Raw genomic sequence first — 13,373 nt, forward strand, 5'->3', positions numbered from 1 at the left:
AGAATGCCCCCCAGCCCCTAGGACCACGATGTCCTGCCCCGGACTCCCAGGGCCGCCCCCAGACCCTGCTGTGCTGTTCTGCACACCCTGGAATTGTGGTGTCTTGCTCGGGACACCCCCGGACCAGCCGTCCTTGCCCAGAATGGCCCCGGCCCCGGCCCCGGCCCGCTCCCAGCGCCAGCACGCGCCGTGTCCCCAGTCACCACTCGGACCCCGTTCCTCTCCCAGTGCTTTATTGCCAGGCCCGCGGCCCCGTGTGCCGGGGCTCTCAGGCCGCAGTGACGCGGAAGGGGCTCCCCGGGACGTCGCGGTCGCCCCAGCGCAGCAGCAGCACGTACTCGCCGCGCTCCCGCACGCTGTAGGTCACCGTGTACACGCGGTTCCCCTCGTGCTTCACGTGCACCTCCTCGCACGGGGCCTTGGGGCCGTGCACCCCCACCAGCAGCATGTTTGTGCCTGGGGGGACACGGGCAGGGTGAACCCTGAGCTCGAGACCCCAGGGTCGCCCTGAGCTTCCCCCCCTGCATCCCAGACCCTCCATCAGACTCCCCCACTCCCCCACCCCATCCCCTCCCAGGGCCCCCAGACCCACCTTTAACCCACCCCGTCCTTTCTGAAGGCTCCCCAGAATTCCCTGAACACCCCGCAGACCCACCACCTCTCCTCCAAGCCCTCACAGGACTCCATAGGAGCCCCTGGCGTGCCTGCTGAGCCGCCCTCTGCCCTTCCAGCCCCACGCGCCCTCCAACCCGCCCCAAGACCTGCAGTGCCCCTCACCGGCCTTGCTGCAGTCCACAGTGAAGTGGTTCTTGTGGCCTAGGCGGGCGGCTGCTAGCCCTGGCCCCCGGGCCACCACCTGCCCAGCGTCTGAGGGGGCCTTGGTGACACCCCCAAAGGCGGGGGGGCCCCGCGAGCCCGCTCTCACCACCGGCTCCACCAGCACTGTCGAGGTCTCATGCAGACTGTGCCCGCCCGACAGCCGTGGGCCTGGGGAGTACCAGGGGGACACGGTCAGCCCCCACCATGGGACACCCCCATCACACCGTGCTGGGGGGACATCTTTCGGGGAAACCCCCTCCCTCTGGCACCCCCATCATGTCATCCTGGGGCTCCTACACCACATCGCCCCCAGGACCCCCCCACTCATGTCACCCTGGGGGTCCTGCAGGGTGGCCCTCCTGCACGTCTCCATCATGCCCATCAGTGACCCTTGTCACCCCACACAGGGAACTCCCATGTTCTCCTCCCCCAGTCTCCCTTTTCCATGCCCCCCATCCTCGTGTCTGCCCCCACCCTGTACCAGTGACCTTGGCCTTGAAGGGCTGCCCATGATGTGGCCCCAGTGTCCCCCTGTCCCCCTTAGTTCCCATGTCCCCACCAGTTCCATGTTCCTCTCTGTCCCCACGTCCCTCCCAATACCCATGTCCCCTCCCACCCCCATGTCCCCCCTGTTCATACCAGTGACCTTGGCCTTGAAAGGGCTCCCCACGATGTGGTGGGGGCCCCCATACTTGATGGAGATGAGGTAGTTGCCAGGGGCCATTGGGGTGTAGGTGACGCGGTGGCCCTCGGGGACCTCAGTACAGTCCAGCTCCACTTTGGAGGGGCCATCAATGGTGACAGCCAGTGCTCCTGCCCCTGCATTGGCTGTCTTCACCAGGAACTCTGAGGGCACCCCTGGGAGATGGACACGGGGATGGCATCATGAGGGGGACACCAGGACACCATTGTGGTCACCATCCACGGCCACGTTCCCATCACGGCAACGCCACGGCCACATCTCCATCGTGGCTCTGTCTCCATCACCATTTCATGGCCATGTCTCTCCCCACCCCCTCCCACAGCCCTGTCCCTGTCTCCACAGCAGTGTCACCTGTGCGGCCACCCTCGAGGCCTGGCCCAAAGGCAGTGACGAGCCCAGGGTCCCCAGCCTGGCTCTGCTCGCCCACGCGGATGTTGAAGGGGCTCCCGGGCACGTGGCGCCCATTGAAGCGCAGGTCGATGGAGTGGACTCCGTTCTCACGTGGCAGGAACCCCAGGGCGTACCGGTCTGGGGGACACAGACATGTCACCATGTCCCTGTGTCCCATGTCCCACATCCCTGTGTCTCCGCACCCCACACAAAAACCCCAGTGTGTACTAGTCTGGAAGATGTCATCATGTCACCATGTCCTGTGTCCCTGTGCCCCTGTGTCACTCTGTCCCCATACCCCATGTTCCCAGGCTCTCAAGCCCCATGTCCCCACATCACATGTCCCCATGTCCTGCACCCTGTGCCCACAACCCCACATCTGCAGACCCGGTGTCCCCGCGGTGTCCCCACAGTGTCCCCACAGTGTCCCCACGGTGTCCCCATGTTCCCTCACCGCTGTCCAGCTCAGACACGTAGCACTCCTCCACCACCCCTGCAGGCGTGTGCACCTTGGCGTCGATGACGCCGCGCGCCCCGTTCAGCTGCACCGCGAAGGACGCTGGCTGGTTCACTGCCACTGTCTCCTGTGGGGACAACACAGTGGCATCGGGGACGGGGGGGACAGGGGGACATCGTGAATGACACTGTCTAGTTCACCCCAGGGAATGGAGGGACACAGCAGGGGGGCAGTGGGGCAGGGGGAACACCACAGGGCCCAAGGGTGACACAGGGGTGCAATGTGCCACAAGGGATGTGGGACTGGCACCAGAAGGGGTCCCAAGGCTGGCACAGAGGGACATAAATGTGGTCTAAGGGTGACATGAGGGAGAGAGAGGTGGCCCCAAGAATTATATGAGGGAGGGAGAGGTGGCCCCAGAGGATCCAAGAGTGCCACAGGAGACCCAATGGTGGCACACAGTGGGCATCTCAAGAGTAAAATAGGGGCTCAGAGCAGCCCAAGAGTGACCTGGGGACCCAGAGGGCATCCTGTGGCACGTGAGCCCAGGGGTGCCCCAGGGTTTCACAGGGGCTGTCCCCAGTACCTGCAGGCTGGTGACAGTGAGGCGTCGGGCATCATCGGAGTGGGAGGCCACAGGGACAATGAAGGGGCTGTCAGGGATGTGCTCCTCGTTGAACTTGATGGACACCTCGTAGTCACCTGGGGGACAGGGGACGTCAGGCAGGGAGCCCCCACACAGGGACACCTTCCCTTGGGAACACTGCTATGTGGGGACACCCATGCACAGAGACACCACTCATGGAGACACCCTCCCATGGGGACACCTGTGCAGAGAGACACCTTTTTTTGGGGACATCATCCTGGGGGGGACACCCTTAATTGGGGATACATTTCCATGTGGGTTCCTCCTTATATGAGGGTCCCGTGGCCCCAGCCCCAGGCTGAGCACCCTGGGGGATGTTAGGAGTAGTTGGGGGTGTTGGGGTAGTCCCCCCTCACCTGGCTCCTGCACCAGGTAGGAGACGCCACAGGAGCCGTCCTTGCGGTCCTCAAAGGAAATCTCGGCCTTGCTGGGCCCCTCGACAGCGATGGAGAGTCCCCCCGCGCCCGCCTCACGCGTCCAGATGCTGAACTCAGCTGGGGGGGGTCACCAGGGTCACCCTGGCCCTCAATGGCACCCCAGGATGGTGACACCCAGCACAGACCTGCACCCACGTCCCCATGGCACCCAGACCCCCCCAAAGAACCCCCACCCACCCATGGAACACAGAGCACCTATGACACCCCCCCATTGCCCTCACACCAGCTGTACCCAAATCCCCATCCCAGCACCCAGAGTCCCCCAAATTTCACCAACACCCCACACACACATAGCACCTACCCCTCCCCATTACTGCCCACGCCCCCAACAGCACCCGGACCCCACACACATCCCCCCAAGAGCACCCATCTCTCATTGCCCCCACATCCCCCTCACCCCCAGAGCCCCCAGGCCCCCATCATCTCCCACACCCAGCAGACCCCCCGTACCTGGCGTGCCGGCCACAGCGCGCTGCAGCCCGGTGCCCCCCGCGCGCACTTTGTGGGCGCCGCCCTCGCCCAGGGGCCCCACAGTGAACTGGAAGGGGCTCCCGGGCACGTGCTGCCCCCGGAACTTGACGCTGACGGTGTGGGCGCCCGTCTCCTGGGGCACGAAGCGCACGCTGTACACCCCTGCGCCTCCTGGCACCACCTCGGCCTCGCGCCGCTGCCCCGACGGGCTCAGCACCTGCGCCGACAGCTCCTGTGCCGATGCCTCGCCTGCAGGCACGCACCCCGTCACCATGGGCACCCCAACACCATTGGCACCCCAGCGCCACCCCAACACCCTACCGCTATGGCATCCCAGCTCCTGCACCATCGCCTCGCCTGCAGGCACACACCTGGGCACCCCAACACCACCCCATTGTTGTCACACCACCACTGAGCCACTATGGCACCCCAGCGCCCCATCACTATATGGCACACTGTCATCCTGTCGCCAGAGCGCCTTGTCACCACATCACTCCATCATCCTGTAACCCAGGTACCCCTGCACCCCAGCCCCTCTGCACCCCATTCCCATATCACCATGTCATTATGGCACCCCAGCACCTGTCACCATGGCACCCTGTCACTCCAGCAAGCCATCACCCTGGCACTACAGCACCCCTGCATCCTGTCACCGGGGCCCTGTGTCATCTTGGCACCCCAACATCCTGTCACCCTGATACCAGGGCACTGGGGCGCCCCATTGCCCCATCACCATCTCACCATCATCCCAAGGGCTCCCTGGCACACTAACACCCTACTACCCCACCACCAGCGCACCCTTGTCACTGCCATCCAACCACCCTGCCACCAGTGTGCCCTGACATCACAACACCCACCAGAGCCCAGGTACTACCCCGCACTGGGTGCACGCCACCCTGCAAGTGCACTCCCTCACGCACAGGACACGTGCACCTGCCAGGGTGCACACACACACACACATATTCACACACATGTGTGCACACTCATGCACACGCCCTCGAGGGACTGCACACCCATGCCGAGGGGACCCACAGCCCTCGGGGCTGAGCACACACATCCCATAAGCAGGTGTGCACCTGCGTGTGCAAAGAGCCAGAGTTGCCCCCACCTCTGCACACATCCCATGCGAAGGGCATCCCCCATCAGCACAGCAGCCCCGACGCATGTGCCAGGGACTCTGTCCCAGATGTGTCCTGGGCACACAAAGGTGGGCCCTTGTGCGAGCACGAACAGCCGTGTGCAAGGGCACTCCCATGGAAAGTGTGCCCAGCTCTCATGCAAGCCCACTTTCTTGCACACCCAGGCCTTGTGCAAGCACAGCTCTGTGCAAACACACACCGCTGCTCCGGTGCACCCAGTCCTTGTGCAAACACACCTCCCTGCACTCACACTCCCCTCATGCCCCCCGCCCCTCGTGCAAGCACGGTGCCCGCACGCCCAGCCGTGGTGCGCACTTGCCCCTCATGCACACGCAGCTCTTGTGCAATCCCACTTTGCTGCACACCCCCGCGCGCACCCCCCGAAGGAGCCCGCTGCAGGACGCACCCTCGTGTGCGCGCGCAGGGGCTGCAAAGGCGCCGATGCCCTCGCGGGTCCCGAAGGCCCCGAAGGCCCCGAAGGGCTCCGGGGGCGCGCGGGGAAAGGCGCCACCCACGCGGGTCGATTCCTCCACGTGCACCTCGCGCGTGGTCTCGCCGCCGCGCGTCTTGCTGATCTCAGTGCGCTCCGTGCGTGTGTACGTGTGGCTGCTGCGCGTGAACGTGCGCGTCAGCCGCTCCTGCGCCGACACCATCTGGAACCAGTTCCCTGGGGAACACCCCGCGGGGACACAGAGGGACAGTGCGGGCACGTGGGGACACATGGGGACCACAGGACGTGAGCACGGAGGGGGAACGGAAGGGTGCACAGAGGGGTGATGGGGACACACGAGGATATGGATAGACAAGGGGATGAATGGACAGAGGGATGGATGTAGTGATGGGAGGAGACGTGGATGAGTGGAGACATGGAGGGATGGAGACAAGGATGGACACAGGGATGATGGAATCATGATGGGTGGAGACATGGGTGGTCACAGGGTTGGAAGTAGAGAATGGTGCAGGGAGGGGTGGAGCCAAGGGTGGATGAAGCCAGAGATGGACATGTGGTTAGGTGTGAATGGACGCACAGACGTGGATGGAGGTATCAGTGCAGGGTGGCATGCACAGTGGGATGCAAGGACGCAGGCACAGGCACACAGAGGGACACAGACATGGACACAGATGCACGGAGGGGAGAGAAAGAGGAAGCAAGGAGAAATCAGAGCTGGAGTGGCTGAGATGTGTCTCTACCTCCCCATCGCCCACAGAGCAGGAGGAAAAAGATTAGGATAGAGAAGGGAGAAAAAGAGGAGGAAGAGAGGAGGATGATGGAGCATGAAGAGGAGGAAAATGGAGGATGAAAGATGAGAAGGAAGAGGAGGAAAAGAGGAGGAGAAGCAGGAGGAGAAGGAGGGAGGGTGAGAGGAGGAGGGCGTAGGAGGAGGAGAAGAGGGAGGAGGAGAAGGAGGAGGAAGGCCAACCCTACCTGGGATCTTAAGGTTGAGGTCACAGGTGCTGCCAACAGTGGCGATGGAAGGCGCCTGCCGCCGGCGCGTGATGCTCTCCTTCATCCGCCCCTCACCTGTCACCTTCACCGTGAAGGGGCTCCCTGTGGGAGACAGTTACCTCAGGGACTCGTCCCCCCCGGGGATTCTAGCACCCCTCCCCACCACAACCCTCTGTCCCCCACGTTTCCCCCAGCCGCACCTGGGACATGTTTGTCAGCAAACTTGATGTTGATGATGTAGTTGCCAGGTTCAGTGGGGCAGTAGGTGACTTTGCAGGTGCCATCCTCCATGTCCTCACAGTTAATATCCACCTTGCTGGGGCCCTCAATGGACAGGCCCAGCCCGCCGTAACCTGGGTGGACATGGGGACATGATCAGAGGTGTCCTGTGGAGGCTGTCCCTGTCCTGGTCATGGTCATACCAAGGCCACAAGCCCAAACTGTCCATGGTCACCACCCAATCCCAGTCATCACCCTTGTCCTGGCCATGGCCTTGCCATGGTTACCACAGCATCACCCTCTTGGCTGCACCATGGACATGGCCACCACTCCATCCTGGCCATGGTCATACCATGCCCATAATCATGGCCACCAGCCCATCTTGTGTTGGCCACAGCCATGCCCTAGCCTTAGCCACCTTTCACCTGGGCATTGGCCATGCCACCACCATGGTCACCATCCCATTTAGATGAAGCTCATAGCATAGCCACCAACTGATCCTGTGGTGGCAACAGCTGTAGCATGGCCATGGTCCTCAAATCATCCTGGCTATGGCGACATCACTACCACAGCCTCCATCCAACTCCAACCACAGGAACCATCCAGCCTTGGCCATGACCATCACTACCATCCCTTCCTTGCCACATGTAGCTTTGGCCACCATCACATGTGGCCTTAGTACACCACTGCAATAACCATGGCCACCGCCTCATCCTTGGGTGGCCACAGCCTACTCATGGTCATGGCCATCACCCCACCCTGCCCTTAGCCATGGCCACCCGCCATGGCCGTCCCCCACCGTGTCCTCACCAGCACTGCGTGTGTCCACGATGAACTCAGCCACCTCAAAGGTGTGGCCCTCCAGAAGCCCCTGGCCCCACACCTTGACCCGGCCAGCATCACCAATCTCTGACTGTCCCACCAGGATCTTGAAGGGGCTGTTGGTGACGTGCTGCCCACTCTTCCGCACACTCACCACGTGCTCGCCCACCTCCTTGGGTGTGAATGAGATGCCTGGGGAGGACACAGCAGTCACACACCACCACCAGACTTGGCCACCATGCATGTACCATCCCCATCCCCTAGCCACCACCACCAGCCCCTGGCCACCTCCATCAGCCCCTGGTCACCATCCAAGTCCCTTGACTATGGCCACCAACCCCCTGTTGACCCAATGCCACAAGGCCACCCATCCCTGTGACCCCATAGCCCCACTGTTTCCTGTCCCGACAAGTTCCCAGGTCCCACATCCTCCTCTCATGTGCCCATGTGCCAGTTCTCCTGTGCCCACATCTGTGTCCCCATGGTGTCCCCATGGTGTCCCCATGGTATCCCCATGTCTCTGCACACCGATGTGGCGGTTGGGCAGCCGCTTGAGCAGGCATGGCTCCTCGTTGCCCGAGGGTGCGCGGATGGTAGCCGCCAACAGGCTCAGGTCTGTCTCTGCAATCTTCAGTGACACATCGGTTGAGGTGCCCACATTGAGCTGGGATGTGCGCATGGAGTCATCCCCTGCAGACATGCCAACAGCAGGGACATCAACCCAAGGTGGACGACAAGATGAAGATGATCCCGGGGTGATGGAATGACATTCCCAAAGCCCCGCAACATCCCAATGGACATATGGAGAGGGTCCTCAGAATCAGGGGTTGCTCAAAGATGTGTGAATAGCAGCCTCAAGGCCATGGATAGAGTCCCCACAAGGTCTACATGGCTTTGTGATGGGGTCCTCAAAGCTCTATGACACCCCTATGGCCATGGGACTCCAAGGTTTCACAGTGTCCCCAAGGCCATGGGAGGGGGGATCCTGGTGGCCAGGGATGGACAAGAGACACCACAGCTTTCCCAGTGGCCATGGGGCAAGTGTGCCCATTACCCCACAGGTGTCCCCATGACCATGTCATGGTCTTCATGATCCACAGGTACCCCCATGGTCATACAAGTGTCCCCACAGCCTCGCAGGTGCCCTCATGGCCATGACTCCATAGATGTCTCCATGACCAACCAGGTGCCCCCGTGGAGCCCCCAAGAACCCCCAGAACTCCCCCAGACCCCACTGTGCACTGTGCCCCCCAGGCTGTCTCACCAGTGATCTTGGCAGTGAAGGGGCTGCCTGGGATGTGTTTGTCATCAAAGCGCACGATGATGCTGTAGTCACCAGGGGCTGTGGGCAGGTAGGACACGGTGCATGTCCCGTCCTTGTTGTCCTGGCAGGTAATCTCTGCCTTGGAGGGACCTTCGACTGCTAGCGACAGCCCACCTGGAGGCACAGGCATTGTTAGAAGGCACTGGACAAGGGGCGTCAGGAGGCAACAGTCCCTCCTGATGGCACTGGGGGTCCCCATGACCTCCCAGCCCCCCTTGGCCATCACTTACCCTCGCCAGCGTCCTTGGTGACAATGGTAAATGTGCATGGCTTGTTGACCATCCCATGGCTCAGCCCAGGCCCATAGGCACTGACGTGGCGTGGGTTGATGGCATCCACATAGAACTGAAGGGGACTCCCTGGGACACAAGGGACAATGGTCAGAGACCCATGGGGACACCCCAACACAAGGGTGACCAACCATGGACCCCACAGAGACATTCCACAGGGACATTCCACACCATGGTGCGTGCTTGACCCACAGGAGCCCAGACAGGGCATAGTTGTATCAACCTTCCTCAGCCACCTCCCAGTGGCTCCCAGTGCCCCCCAGTGGCTCACCAGGGATGTGGTTGCCATCATAGCGAATGTCCATCTCATGCAGCCCCTTCTCGGAGGGGGCATAGTGCACTGTCACTGTCCCGTCCTTGTTGTCGGTGATGTTGGGCCGTGCTGTCTTCCCCGAGGGCATCCGCACCTCACCTAGGGGTATTTTGTCAGTAGGGGCACCAAGAGGGGGCTGAAGGGGTGGTCCCTATCCCCACAACCCTGTGCTGTACCTGTGATCTCACCCTTCTGCACTGTGAAGGGGATGACGAGGTTAAAGGGCCGGAGGTTCTCGGTGTTGGCTGGGGGCTCCTCCGTGGCCTGATCGTGGGGCAGAGAGGGAGGGTGAGAACTCATGGTGGGCTCCCAGCCCCAGGGTGGCCATAGAGGGGACATGAGAGGTGGGCTCCCAGCCCTGTGATGATCCTCATGACCTCCGAACCCCACGGTGTCCACCATGATCCTAACGCCCAACACCACAACCCTGGCCCCACAGTGCCCACCATGGTCTCCCAACTCTCAGCTCCAGGATGGTCACCATTGTCCCAACACTGCCCCTCCATGGTCCCCCAATTCAATAACTTCCATCATGGTCACCCAACCCTGCAGTGTCCATTGTGCTCTTGCAACTCCAGGCGGACTGACTCAACTCTCTGTCCCTTGGTGTCGACCATGGCCCCAGTCCTCTGTCTGTTGATGCCTACCATGATGCTCCAACCCCACCATGGTTTCACCCTGATGTTCAAAATCTGTCCCATGCTGTCCGTTGTGCCCTCAACTCTTTGCCCCTTGGATCCACCACTGTTTCCCAACCCCACAGCCCCACCTGTCTGCCCCACAGCATCCACCATGATCACCCGACCCCACAGTACCCATCATAGTCCCTGCTCTCTGCCCCATGGCACCCACCGTGGTCTCCCAATTCCATGCTGCCCACACCATGGTCTCCCAAAGTCTGACCCATGGTGCTCATCACAACCCCCCCAGACTCACAGTGCCCCTCACAGTGCCCCACTCACCATGACATGGAAGGGGCTGTTAGGGACATGCTCCCCACCAAAGCGGATGGTGATGACATATTTGCCAGGCTCAGGTGCAGTGTAGAAGATGTCAAAAGTGCCATCGTGGTTTTCCACCACATCCACGTCCAGCTCAGCACCATCAGGCGTTGACACCTTGCAGGTGACCTTGCCCTGTCCCGCTGCCTTTGCATCCACCGTGATCACCGTCTCCTCCCCGATCTGGATTGTGGGGCCCAGGCAGGCACCTGCAGGGGAGGGTGGGGTCAGGGCCATGGGGGGACTCCAAATCTATCCCCCAACTGCCTCCTCCCAGCCCCCCAACTGCCCCCTGGCACCACTTACCCAGTCCATGGCCCCCAATGGATACTGCAAGAAAGACCAGGGAGAGCGGTGAGAAGGGGTTGGGGGGCTGGTTGGGGGGCCGGGGATGCCGAGAGGGCCGGGGGGCTCCGGGGGGGCCGGCACATCCTGTCCTGGGGGCACCCGCTCATCCCCACTGTGCCGCGGGGCAGGTCTGGGGGTGGTGGGAGGGGTGCTGAGGGGCAGCAGTGGGGCAGTGGGTGTGCTGGGGGGCAGCCATGGGGTGGTAGGGGGTAAGGCAGGGGTGTCTGGGGTGGGTGCTGTGGGACAGCAGGGGGACACTGTGGGTCAGCATATGGATGTTGTGGGGCAGGAGGGGATGCTGTGGGGCAGGAGGGACGCTGTGGGGCAGGGAGGGGTGTGGTGGGGCAGCGAGGGGAAATCGTGGGGCAGTGAGAGGATGCTGTGGGTCAGCAAGGGGATGCCAGAGGCCAGCAAGGGAATGACATAGGTCAGCATAAGGACACTGGGGGGCAGCCCCACCTGTGACGAGGCACTTGCTGGCATCGCCAGAAGGCACGGCGAGGACCCGGAAGGGCGATGCGGGGATCTCGTCACCCCCGTACTTGACAGTGCTGGTGTAGCGCCCCGGCACATCGGGCACGTAGGACACTGTGTAGGTGCCATCCCCGTTGTCCCGGATCGATGCCTTCTTGGGCTGTCCCTCGGGGTCCTGCAGGCAACCCCCATCAGTGCCCTGTGCTGGGGGCACCCTGTGGGGCTCAGCACCCCTGCACTGACCAGGATCTGGACTGTGAGCAGCCCATCCTCAGTGTGCCCCCCACAACCCTCACGCTGCCCCATGTTTCCCCCTCACACACTGACCAGAATCTGCACCGTGAGCAGTCCCTCGCCGGCGTCACGGGCGTCAATGGTGAATTCCACAGGGAGGCTGGCAGGGATCCCTCCCGCACTCAGCCCGGGGCCACTCGCCCGCACCTTGCTGGCATCATGGGCGGGCAGCGCCGTCACCTTGAAGGGACTGGGGGAAGCAGGGAGTCAGCAGGGTGCCGGGATCTCCAGGCTGTGTGGGGATCCTGTCCCCCTGTGCCCACCCGAGGTGGGGTCTCACCTGCGTGGCACCTCCTGCCCCCCGTACTTGACAGACACGGTGTAGGGCCCGTCAGTGGCTGGAGTGTAGGTCACCTTGTGGGTGCCATCACCATTGTCTCGGATCTCCACTGGCTCCGGCAGCCCTGTGGGGCAGTGGGACACGTGGGGTGGGGACATGTGAGGCAGGGAGACGTGTGGGACATTGGGAGTATAGAGCAGCATGTAGGGCACAACCTCCCTGGGTGGATCTGAGTATCCATGAGGAGGGCACCCTATGGAGTTGGACACCCTATGAAGAAAGGCATCCACGGGGCTGGAAGTCCTATGGGGTAGGACACTCTGTGGAGCAGGACGTCCACAGGTAGGACACCCTGTATAACAGGGGACACCATGAGGCTGGACACCCTTTGGAACAGGGCATCCATGGTGCTAGACAACCCAGGAGTCTGCACACCCCCGGGGGCAGGACTCTCCATGGACCATGGGATCCAAGGGCCACGATGTCCTACGGAGTAGGACATTTAAGAGGCAGGACACCCCAGAGGTCAGGACACCCCACGAGACATGGGCCCCCCCGCCCCCCATGTCCCCACGTACCAGTGGGCCCCAGCAGCGTCACCTCAAGGGCTGCACGTCCCGCGGCACTGACGTCCACGGTGAAGCTCTGGGGCAGCCGTGCACGGACACTGGGACCCAGCCCTGGCCCCGAGCATGTCACTTTTGAGGCGTCCACAGCATCCCGCACTCGCACCCGGAACGGGCTCCCTGTGTGGAGACAGGGGGTCAGCATGGGGCAGGTGGGGATGGGGGCAATGTGGCTGCTGCCAAGGTGAGTGTGGGGTCAGTGTGGGAATGGGGTCAGTGTGGGGATGGGATCAGCATGAGGACAAGGTCAACATGGCTATGAGGTCAACAGGGGCACAGGGACAGCCTGGCCATACAGTTGGCGTGTCCATCATGTGCATGGACACTGTGGGGCCAGTGTGTAATAAGGTCACTGTGGCCATGGGGTGAATGTGAGCCATGAGGACAACACCACGACCATCGGTCAGTGTGGCCACGGGGGTACCAAAGCCATGGCCATGGGGACAGCATGGGCAGGGGACAACTTGGCCGTGGGGCCACTATGGGTAGCATCACCACAGTGAAGCCCTGTGACCAACAGATGACAGTCAGGAGATCTCCCCCCACCCCCATCCCTGTGTCTGCCCGCACCGGGGATGGGGTGGCCGCCGAAGGTGATGTTGACATCGTAGTCACCAGGCGTGAAGGGGACATACTCCACTGCGCAGCTCCCGTCCTTGTTGTCTTTGCAGGACATCTTCGCCTCTGAGGGACCCTCGATGGCCAGGCCCAGCCCCCCAGTGCCCGCGCCCCTGGGGACATGCCACCACTCAGAGAGATGACACAGGCATGGTGGGGCCAGGGGGAACAACTGCCATGGCGGGGAGATGGAGGTGCCACCTCCCTGGCAGAGGTGGCACCTCCACGGCAAGGGGACAGAGATGATATCCTGGT

The 13,373-nt window shown here is 62.4% G+C and overlaps 1 protein-coding gene across 2 annotated transcripts in view; it reads right to left on the minus strand.

Moving 5' to 3' along the window:
* Nucleotides 1–224: 224 nt before the first annotated feature.
* FLNC (filamin C) overlaps nucleotides 225–13,373 on the minus strand; it is a 28,351-nt gene continuing 15,202 nt past the window's right edge. Inside the window, exons 24-47 of one of the 2 annotated variants that reach the window (XM_084206674.1) lie at nucleotides 13,071–13,231; nucleotides 12,453–12,620; nucleotides 11,875–11,998; nucleotides 11,628–11,784; nucleotides 11,286–11,475; nucleotides 10,785–10,808; nucleotides 10,440–10,687; nucleotides 9,654–9,741; nucleotides 9,436–9,576; nucleotides 9,105–9,233; nucleotides 8,815–8,988; nucleotides 8,079–8,240; nucleotides 7,539–7,742; nucleotides 6,710–6,862; nucleotides 6,489–6,611; nucleotides 5,469–5,729; nucleotides 3,903–4,172; nucleotides 3,372–3,509; nucleotides 2,956–3,071; nucleotides 2,367–2,496; nucleotides 1,874–2,050; nucleotides 1,459–1,677; nucleotides 778–987; nucleotides 225–456 (exon numbers count right to left, since the gene is read on the minus strand). In XM_084206674.1, the coding sequence (XP_084062800.1) occupies nucleotides 269–456; nucleotides 778–987; nucleotides 1,459–1,677; nucleotides 1,874–2,050; nucleotides 2,367–2,496; nucleotides 2,956–3,071; nucleotides 3,372–3,509; nucleotides 3,903–4,172; nucleotides 5,469–5,729; nucleotides 6,489–6,611; nucleotides 6,710–6,862; nucleotides 7,539–7,742; nucleotides 8,079–8,240; nucleotides 8,815–8,988; nucleotides 9,105–9,233; nucleotides 9,436–9,576; nucleotides 9,654–9,741; nucleotides 10,440–10,687; nucleotides 10,785–10,808; nucleotides 11,286–11,475; nucleotides 11,628–11,784; nucleotides 11,875–11,998; nucleotides 12,453–12,620; nucleotides 13,071–13,231 (3,955 nt within the window). In that variant the 3' untranslated portion in view covers nucleotides 225–268. The remainder of the gene's footprint in view (nucleotides 457–777; nucleotides 988–1,458; nucleotides 1,678–1,873; nucleotides 2,051–2,366; nucleotides 2,497–2,955; nucleotides 3,072–3,371; nucleotides 3,510–3,902; nucleotides 4,173–5,468; nucleotides 5,730–6,488; nucleotides 6,612–6,709; nucleotides 6,863–7,538; nucleotides 7,743–8,078; nucleotides 8,241–8,814; nucleotides 8,989–9,104; nucleotides 9,234–9,435; nucleotides 9,577–9,653; nucleotides 9,742–10,439; nucleotides 10,688–10,784; nucleotides 10,809–11,285; nucleotides 11,476–11,627; nucleotides 11,785–11,874; nucleotides 11,999–12,452; nucleotides 12,621–13,070; nucleotides 13,232–13,373) is intronic. The other variant, XM_084206675.1, reaches the window with a different exon arrangement.

The sequence above is a fragment of the Fringilla coelebs genome (genome assembly GCF_963513975.1).
Source record: "Fringilla coelebs genome assembly, chromosome: 5".
NCBI lineage: Eukaryota > Metazoa > Chordata > Aves > Passeriformes > Fringillidae > Fringilla > Fringilla coelebs.